Source organism: Tenebrio molitor, chromosome 1 (assembly GCF_963966145.1).
Source record: "Tenebrio molitor chromosome 1, icTenMoli1.1, whole genome shotgun sequence".
In the NCBI taxonomy this organism is placed as follows: domain Eukaryota; kingdom Metazoa; phylum Arthropoda; class Insecta; order Coleoptera; family Tenebrionidae; genus Tenebrio; species Tenebrio molitor.
In genome coordinates this window covers 38,704,524-38,714,697 of record NC_091046.1, presented here as the reverse complement: position 1 = coordinate 38,714,697, position 10,174 = coordinate 38,704,524, and the positions used below count along the sequence as shown (strand labels likewise).

The 10,174-nt window shown below is 31.6% G+C and overlaps 2 protein-coding genes and 1 pseudogene across 2 annotated transcripts; all 3 read right to left on the bottom strand.

Annotated features, from left to right (window-relative positions):
• Positions 1-129: 129 nt before the first annotated feature.
• Positions 130-5,265, bottom strand: LOC138124523 (putative leucine-rich repeat-containing protein DDB_G0290503). Its single transcript, XM_069039593.1, has 12 exons — positions 5,063-5,265; positions 4,608-5,010; positions 4,468-4,556; positions 4,226-4,411; positions 3,145-3,328; positions 3,022-3,089; positions 2,789-2,880; positions 2,650-2,732; positions 1,335-2,597; positions 897-1,279; positions 722-844; positions 130-670 (listed from the first exon to the last, which is right to left on the bottom strand). Exons 1-12 carry the CDS (start codon positions 5,156-5,158, stop codon positions 602-604), a joined length of 3,039 nt encoding a protein of 1,012 aa, XP_068895694.1. The 5' UTR covers positions 5,159-5,265; the 3' UTR covers positions 130-601.
• An 872-nt stretch (positions 5,266-6,137) lies between these two features.
• On the bottom strand, positions 6,138-6,982 carry LOC138124759 (mpv17-like protein 2 pseudogene; annotated as a pseudogene).
• A 64-nt stretch (positions 6,983-7,046) lies between these two features.
• Positions 7,047-8,558, bottom strand: LOC138124686 (putative inositol monophosphatase 3). The gene is made up of 5 exons (XM_069039823.1): positions 8,400-8,558; positions 7,778-8,331; positions 7,576-7,724; positions 7,410-7,524; positions 7,047-7,359 (listed from the first exon to the last, which is right to left on the bottom strand). Exons 2-5 carry the CDS (start codon positions 8,265-8,267, stop codon positions 7,130-7,132), a joined length of 984 nt encoding a protein of 327 aa, XP_068895924.1. The 5' UTR covers positions 8,268-8,331; positions 8,400-8,558; the 3' UTR covers positions 7,047-7,129.
• Between the last annotated feature and the right edge of the window lie 1,616 nt (positions 8,559-10,174).

Genomic DNA, 10,174 nt, shown 5'->3' with positions numbered 1-10,174 from the left:
ATAATTTCGTTTCTTGAAACCGTTGAATGGTCAAATGAACTTATGACGTTTCGACTTTTCGCACCGTTTTCCCTTCAGTAAACATTGTTGACAGCACTTCAATGGTTACAGGATAATAAAACAAAAAGAAACGATAACACCACATTCAACTTTTAAGGTCAAACAGTGACAGACCGTCCTCGTCACTTAGTACATAGCATTTAGGCAGTTTAGGTAAATACTTAGATTTTGAGGTTTTCACCAATGATAAAAGGAATTACAATATTTACAAGTCATTTGGGATTTCTAGCAACTTCTAGAAATTAGTATTACAATGCAAACACAAATACCTATTAGTTTCGTTCGATAAGTTGAATAAAGGTCACATCAGTTCTATCTACCTACACCATTATGTTGCACATTTGATAAAAAAAAATAAGTATGCTTACTAATAATTAACTTCGAACATAACAGCGTAATTTTAATATATCCCAGCAAAGAATTCAAATATATAAATACTGCTAGCCCAGGCAAAATTTAAATTTAATGAACAAATATTTATTTACGAAAATATTGCAGTTATCTACATACATTTAAGCCTCTTTTACGCGCTTTGAAAACATTAGCTATTTCTTGTTTCAGATTTGATTTTGTTCATCTTCTCCTCGTAAACATTTTCAATGAAATTCATCTAAAACATTCTTCCGCATTTTAAAAGGTAAAAAATAACAAATACTGTTACCTCCGCCTGATTCAAGCTGATTTTTTTCAAGATATTTTTCACACTCTTCTGACTCTGCTTTTGAATTTTTTTAGCATTAGCACTATAAAACTCAACAAGAGACGCCCAGTGCTTATTCATATTCTAAAAAAAAACCTTTTTACCAAAATATAAGAGAAAAATAAAATGGTTTTACTTCGATCGATTTCTTGTGTTGTGCAATAGCTTTACTATATTGTTCCTCAATCCTCGTGGCGTTACGTTTCACAACTTTGTATTCGTTGACAAGAACATTTATTCGTCTTATCAGAATAATGTTGTCTTTTTCGAGTTCTTCCATTTTTTTCCCGCATTCCTCTAAAACCGCCGCGAACTGTCTGCGATAGTTGGCTTCTTGATTTTTCCACTTTTCCTTTTCCTTGTTGTACATTTCATTCTTCTGAACAATGATGTTTTTATACTGTTCTTCAATTTTTTGCATCTTTTCGAGGCCTTCTTCTTGAAGCCTATCGCGTAATATTAATGCCGCTTTCAAAATTTGTGCTTGCAAACATTTTTGAAAAATGTCATTGTTCTGAACTGCAACAATGATGCTGACCTCGTGCCCAATTAATTAATCCCCAACAAAACTTACTTTCATTATTTGTACTTTCTTGTTCCAAAATATTTTCCACATCTTTCAACTCCTTAAATAAGTTTCGTCGCACCACATTTTCGTTTACTTCACTGACCTCCTTGTGCAATTCAACTGACTCCTCGTTCGCCGCGTTCAGTTGCTTTTGGGTATTTTCTAACTGTTTCTCCACTTCTGCTTTGTTTTCTTCCATGAGCTTCAGGCACTTTTTTAAGTTATTTATTTGATCATTTAATTTCTGTATAACTCGCACATTTTCTTCCTTTTCTTGCAAAAGATATTTTTTATTTTCTGTTAAGGCAACGATTTCTTTTCTAGCTGCTTCCAATTCGTCCGTGCGACTTTTTAACTGGTATTCCAAAGCAAATTTCTCCCCTTCCAGCATGGTTTTAGCATTTGTGAGTTCCTCAATGTTGTCTTTTAATTCTAATTCTTTGACGTCCACTTCTGTTGAGGTGTTTCTATTGGTAAAACTTTCAATAAAATCGCTAAGCATGTTATCCCACTGTTCCAACTTCTCTCCAATTTCGCTCTTTTCAAGATTCTGGGAACCAAACGAATTCAAATAGTTTTGCACTTGCTTTTTTAATGCGAAAATTAAATTGAAATTTGCTCTTTTCAGATTCATGTTTTCCAAATATACAACCACTTGTTGTAACTGATCATGCACTTTCCCATATTTTAATTTTAACGAATTCACCTCGTGAACGTCGCCATCGTGTTCAAAGATGTCCGCTTCAGACAAACCTAATTTCAAACAAAGCCTCCGCAACTGAACCTTGACTTTTTCATTCTCCTCTGTCAACTGTAGTTCTGCTTTTTTAAATTCTTCAATCTGGACGAGCAACTTATTTTTTTCATCTTCTATTATATTCATCTCTGACAACAACTTTTCGTGATTTTCCTTTTCTTTAATTGCCGTCTGTTGCAAATTATCATTTTGTACACACGCCTTTTCCATTTTCTTCAGCAACTCTTCTTGTGCCGATGTACTTTCTTTCAGCTCTTTCTTTAGAGCGCTTATTGTTTCTTCTGCATTCTTCAACTCGTTGCTCATTGTTTCCAACTTCGGAAGACTATATTTCTGCGACAAATTTTGTATATCCGTTCTTGTTTGTTGTATCATTTCTTCAATCTTCTCCTGCAGTTCTTTATTGACCATGTTCAAATTCATTATTTGGTTGTTACGATCTTCTACAGCTTGCTGGTAACTCTGAAGCTGTCTCTGCATAAAAATAATGATTTCCTCGTGTTCGCCGTTACCTAGAAAATTGCATTATCATAAAAATGACTTATTTTAAAACATTAAACGTACTGCAAGGTTTAACCTCGCACGAATACATGTTGCTCAAAATCTCTCTGTATTCGAACAATTCGTTGAGATCAGATTCATAAAATCTGAAAGAGAATATTTAAAAGTTCAAGTAAAAACACATTCATACAAATAATATTACTTTAATTTTGCTTTTAACGTATTGTTTTCAATATCTTTATCCAATAACATTCGTTTGAGTTTTTCCATGTGTACCATCATGGTATCTTTATCCTAAAATCAATAACAGTTTCAGCGCATTCTCTTTTACATTTAAGCACATTCAAACACAGTTATTGAAAATTATGTACAAAGAATATGAACTTTTTTAATCCACATTTTATATTCAATAAAAACAGTTTTGACAATATGTACCTTTTTTTTTCCCTGACAAGTGTCTTCGGACGAGTCAAGTTTATTTATTTCAACCTGTTGCATTCTCTCTACAATAAATAATACAACAAACAAAATAAAGCGAATAATATTCTTTGAAAATACCTTTGAAGTGATCACTTTCCTTCTTGATAGCCTCTCCCAATAAAAATAAATCTTTACATTGTTGCTGAGTACTTTGCAATTTTTTTGATAATCCCATTATCGTTAAATTATTTTCTTCTTCGATTTCATCTTTATTTTTTTTTAGTCTTTTTACATCCTCCTCCAAGCGAGATTTTTCCTTTTCCTAATAACAACACTTCTATTTCTAGTGTTTTAAAAAACTTTTTTCTGTTTTCTTTTGCAACCACATATTCTTTTTATTAGGAATTTTGAAATTTCTTAATAAAATCGAATGAAAACTACCTATTTATTGCTCTTGTTGTCGTTCAATTCACGATCACATATTAAATCGTTTTAAAAGAATAAATAATTATGGGAAATTTATATTTTTTTATTTAAGAAAAATTAAAAATATTTTGTGTCATTACCTGTAAATTTTTACAGGTCTTATTTAACAGCAGAGACGGTTATAATTATATAAAACAAGTTATTCAAGTTTTAATTTTTAAAGCATTGATAGTAGACCTTGAATTAAAATATACATATTTAATTTTATTTTTACATAAATACAAATGTGGTGTTTATCGTCGCAATTATTAGAAAATTAAAAAACAATTCATTTCTAATAAATATTTACTCCGTTATGTAAGTTTTTTCAGGTGCTTGGAGTTTTTAAATCACCACGGCTACGCTACGCTTCGCCTCGGCAATTTAAAAACACCGCGCACCTAAAAGTAAACTTTCGCAGCTTGTAATGTAAATAACTATTTAGCCCATTGTCCACAATTGTCAATTAGTTTTTTAGCTGTACTTTTGCATTACCTACTATTTATACTAACAGATATGAAAAATATAAAATCTTGCTGTAATAATAGGTTTGTCAAACACCTGATTTGTTATAAGTTTCTAATCAATTTCAAAGAAAGCATCTAAAAGGAAATTTGAATAGTGGAAAGTCACATTTTTGGCATTATAATTAATAAAAACATTGCAGTTAGAGTTGATGTTACAAAAATAATGTCTTCATTTAACGCTGATGCAATTGGTGTTCTAATCAAAACATTCAAATCATTATACTCACTAAAATTTGGACTTTCTTGGATTGTTCTTGAAAAAGTGTTTCCAACTTAACAACCCGATCTTGGTGAGCTTTTTGCAATTCCTCAGATTTAAATTTACGCGCCCCAACATTGAACGGATTATTATCAGATTGTTTCAATTGCAATTCATTGATGGTTGCAGTGTAAGTGCATATTTCTAAATTTTGCTAAAAATAGTTAATGTAATTTAACAATAATGTTTTGTCATTTCAGGATGAATTACTTGTTCAATGACTTTTTGTAAATTTTCAACTTCATGATCTTTTGCTGTCATATTTTGCTTAAAATTATTGATAATTCCATTTTTCTCCACTAAAAAAAGACATTAATGTATTTAAAATGTAAAATTGTAATTGAAAAAACCTAATAAACTTTCTGAATTTGATAAAGTTATTTGTAAATGTCGAATCTCTGCCTCTGATAAAGTTACTTTATTTTTCAAAACACTGATCTCTTTTGACTTTTCTTCTTTGAATTTCTGAAATTCTTCTCTAAGGCTGTTAATTTCCCTTAATCTAACTTCATACAAGAGTTTCAACTGGTCTTGCTGATTGACATTTTTATAATTTTGTTCAATAGCACCAGACACACTGCTAGAAACATTGTCTAATAAAGTCTTTTCACTATCTTCATATTTAAACTGATTCCTATTCTTTACTTGATTTAAGTAATTGGGCTCAACACCTTCTGCTGATGTTGCAGAAGAATTAATGGTACTGTCATCATAATTAAATGCGTGAATTCCTGTCGCCAATAAATCTGTTAACTGAAGAAAATTTGTTTATTATTTTACCAACATTCTAATTTTAACATTTTACTTCTTCTTGGCGTCTTCTTTGTTCTTCCAGTTCCTCATCTTCCTCTCGACTTTGAGGGTTGTCAATTTCTAACGTTCCATCTTGAAAAAGACTCATATTGCATTTGTAAAAATATATTCTTTATTATTCGAAATCGTCGTTTACATTTTTTCTAACCTCTTTCCTTCAATTTCGTACATAAGTTTTAAATATTTGGCAAACTGCCAAAGAATGCTACTAATCAATGTTGCCAATCTTTAGTTTTGCACTTTCCCTATGGTTTTGAGAAAAATTTCCCTAAATCGCCCAATTTTTGCCTAAATGTCAACAAATCCTATTTTTTTCTAATAAACACAAACATATAGCAAATTTATCTGACTCTAAGGGCCCGACTAATAAACCGATAATGTTCAATTATTTACCAACAAAGGGACACAAGATGAGGATCGTGGCACCGACCCTTTCATTGTAATTTTACCTTAAAAATATTTTAGCCCAAGGGTCACTTTTGTCTCATTCATAATTATTCACAGATCAGGTACAGTGTGTTCAAAAAAGTGTTGTACAGAATTTGTATGGTGTGAACTTGTATATACAGAACGATTGTAAATAATTGAGGACGTTTTGAATTTAGCGCCAGTTTTTAGTGAATTTCATCATTTTAATTTGGTTAGATTGTGAGAGTCTGGTAATTTTCGCTGTTAAATGTCTAGGTCAACTCGTGAATTTTTCTAAAGGGGGTCGATCTATGCTTCGACGTCAATGGTCATTGAATGGTGGTCATTTCGAACACTTATTATAAATGCTATCATGTTATATTATATTCTTGTGATTATTTTGACTCCTAATACAATGTAAAAATGAAATATAGATTTAAATCAAATGAAAAATTATTAATAATATTGACCATCCCTCTTGGAGACGCCACTGACAACTCCTGTCCATCAGATCTTATTCGGAACTACCAACATACAAATAAATTAGAATGACGCCAAATTCAAAACGTCCTCGATCATTTACAAACACCTGTACTTTTTTTTGTAAATTGAACTGAACATTGCCAAAAGCTATTAAATAATTGTAGAATAAATGACGATTCAGAATTGAACAGTTTATAAAAAATCAACATTATACACGTGAAACACTCACAAAATTGCAATTTCTTGCACTTTGTTAACTTGGCCTAAGAATTTTTCTCCTAACTGCTTACAAAGATCAACTACCTTCATCACCAAATTCAGTGTGTTTTACATAAGAGGTGTAAATATCATATCCTAGTGAAATTGCATTATCATACAAAACTCTATACTTAGTTGGTAAAAAATAAAAGTTTATGAACTGAGCAGGAGGCCAAATTGCCCATTCTGCCGCATATAACATCCACGCTTTTTGTTTCATTTCTTCCAGTAACTCATTTTTTGACTTTCGCTCCATGATAGCGGATGTTGCAAACAACGTTGTGATACAAACTGGTGAGCAGACAAACTGATCAATGATAATTTTCTTAATCACTGTACGAATGGTGTAACCCGGTAGACGGCGATCTAAATAATTGTACCAATGATGACAAAAAACACCAATGGTCAATCCACATATTGACATGTTTCGTGTCCTAACTTGGTTCCAATCGTCCAACTCGTGCGTCAAAATTTCATAATTTTGAACGACAATGTCGCCGAGACCTGATAATGTTACTGACAGTCCCACATTTGTGTAAAATAAGTACTTGTCACTAAAACTTAAACTAATGAAATTACTGAACTTAGGAATTAATCGTGACTTTATGTATTTTACTACATTTACACACGTACTCATTTCAAAATTTTAGGTTATGTTGCCGCCACTGAGTTACATTCCTAACCTTAACCAGAGATGACGTCTTAACCACAGGTCTTAACTTGAAAAATAAAATGACCATGACCAAACCCAATACATGCTCATTAGCATGTCCTACTCCTACTTGATTTTTAGTACATACTGCTTATCTTAATAAATTACAAGAACATACATAATAAATAAATTTATTATTACTACATAACAATACAACTGAACCAGGTTCAATTCAACTTTTAATCTAAAAATCGGCTTCTATAGCTTTCCAATAAACAAACTATGTTTTGTGATGGTGGCCACAATGCCATTTTCATTTTTAACATTTGTTTCATCTTTGTAATCAATCAGATTATTAAATTTTGTTGTCATTTTTCCTCCCATCGCATTTATTATAGCGTTTCCTGCACATATGTCCCACTTCTTGATTGCAGTAATGTGAAGATAGGCATCCACATTACCAGAAGCTACCTCCAATGATTTATAACCTATCAAAATTTATTTAATCTAGTTAGTAAAACTATTTATTTTAAAATACCTGCACCGGCAGCTGAAATTAGCTCATAATTCTTCATGTTTTTATCTAGTACTTTTTTTATTTCACCACTGTGTGACATTGATATGATAACTTTCAAATTATCATGATTACTTTCCTGAAAACAAATCACATTTTATATTTTGAAATTTAAATTTAGGGCTCATACTGTGTATTTTAAATTAGAAGATTTAATTTTGTCAACCCATGCCCATGAGGTCTGAGGTTCTGCTGCAAAAGGTTTATGTATAACTCCAATAATAGGTTGTCCTCTTACAGCAACACAAACCATTGTGGTCACATAATTATACAGTTTTTCTATAGAAACAATGTAATTATATTATTTACATTTAAATGATGCACAACTGTACCAGTATATTCATGAGTTGCATCTAATGGATCCATCCAGACTGTAATATCTTTTATATCCACCAACTCATCTTCTACATCTCCTAAAATACCATCAGTAAATTCAGAAAAGTCAATGACTTGATTTTTATCGCATTCAACTTTTGATTCTTCTGAAATTACATTAAGACTAGGATATGCATGCTTCAGAGTTCCCATAATTGCACAGTGTGACAAGTAGTCTGCTGTAGTAACACTCTCTTCCATTCCCTCTTTAGTTAAACCTTTAACTTTAATTTTTAAATTGTCTTTAGCAGCAACCACTTTACTTCCCCCATTTTGTGCAGCTCTAATGGCAACTCTTAGCAGTTGTTTTAGATTTATTTTAATTGCTGATTCAGCATTGTTATTTGTTAAATTACTGGTAAACGTATATAAACACAGTACCAGTATGGCACCAAATATTATACATGTTCCAGTTTTATTCAATCGAATGACGCCACCAAGATTCATTGTCCTGTCAAAAAATACTTCATTTCAGAATATAGACTTCCATATCAGATAAGATTGCTTTTTCCTAAAAGTAATAAAAATCTGTAGATATCACACCATAATGAATATGCAATGCAAAAGTATACGACTTACTTTACATTACTTTACTGATAATTCTTGTCCTCGTTTTATTTTCTTACGAATAAATTTAAATTTAACAAGGTAAATGTTGGCAACCGAGTAATCGAGTCAACAAACCAGTCACAAACCTTCGATAACAATAGTGAAGTTAGGTAAGTTTAAACGTCAAATTCAAGGACAGAAAACATAGGCGTAACTGAATGGTTAAAAAAGTACCTCTCGATAAAAAATGAACGTGTTAAATACTGTTCCCAAAATTTCTATGCCTGGAGTCATTATTGTCCGTCTAGTCCATAGTGTAAATTTTACAAAATTGAATGGGGCAAGTTATGTTTTACTGGCAAATTTGTCAAAGTCAAAAGTCGTTTTTTAGCGACGAATGTGTTATCAATTATCATAAATATCAAAAACGTCAAATGAGATTATTGAAGACGAATTCGGAAGAATTTGTACATAAACGCAGCATCTAAAGCCGGTTTTTTTAATAATTAATTGTCAAAGTGTGGTCAGATTGCAGAAAATTAGAAACAGTGAATTTTATAAATCACGTTTGGAACATTGACTTTTGAAATTATGACCGATTGTCACGTTTGACAATTTAAATTTAAATTAAACACGTGTCTCACACTCAAAAACATATGCAACATAACCTCAATAATGATCTAGGGGAAATCTAGGGCGAAATTGAGATAGAACTGGACGACTGGACCGCAGTTTAGTCTTTTTCTGTATTTTGAGACTGACAATTGATTATAAAAAAATATATGTACCATTTACGATTGTTTCAAATTCGGACTATCTATGAAAATCTGACATTTTAGTTGGCAGTATTGTGATTTGTCATAATAAATGTATTTTAGGTTATAATTCAACCGAAAACTGCTCCGAGATCAACTTGAAATCGGCCTCTTTGACTTGCAACTTGTATTGTCATGGTAACGGCACAAAATTGCAAGTTTGAGAAAGATGACGCATATTAGTAATTAATGTGTAGGACAAAGATAGCTACACATTTTCGCTGCACCACCTATTTGTCACCCTGACTTGAAATCGGGCTCGTTTGTCACCAGAAACCACATAGCCTCCAACCTGACCAAATTTATGGCAACTTAGTAACGAATATCCCTAAATCGTAGGGAGTAATTTATTTTTGACACGAGAGTAGATGATTTTTCAGGTGATTTAATATTTAATTCCGATTTACAATAGAAAAAATTGCTGCCCAGTTTTATTTGGCCGCAACTGTACATTTAAACATCCTCGATAAGGTAGTAAGTAGTTTGTACGCCTAATTTGGGACAGGCTGTATACCTAGTTTGTCTCAATTCTAAATTTCCATCACCTGTTGAATTGTGTTAGCAAAATAAAATATTTAATATTTCTAAATTGGGGATTCTTATAACCAACCAAAGTTGGCAATATAATTATTTTATAAACATGATTCGAAAACATTAAAATTAGTTCATAAGTTTATTTTGCTTTTAGAATTTGATTTTCTACCTACCTACTTGCTGCATTTTAAAAAAGGTTTTCGTTCTTTTCCTGTATTCTAAAATTTTGAGTTGTAAAAACGGAAATTGACATTATAATATACCCAACAAATACAATCAGATGCAGCAAATAGTGTTGCCGGTTGTTATTTCCAACGTAGAATGCAGTGTTGGTTGCAAAAAAAAAACGGGAAACGAAAATTTTCCAAATGTACTCTCGTGTCAAAAATAAATTACTCCCTAGAATTCGAACTTTTAGGGAAATAACGTATTTCTACAACTGTCAAAAAAACGTGA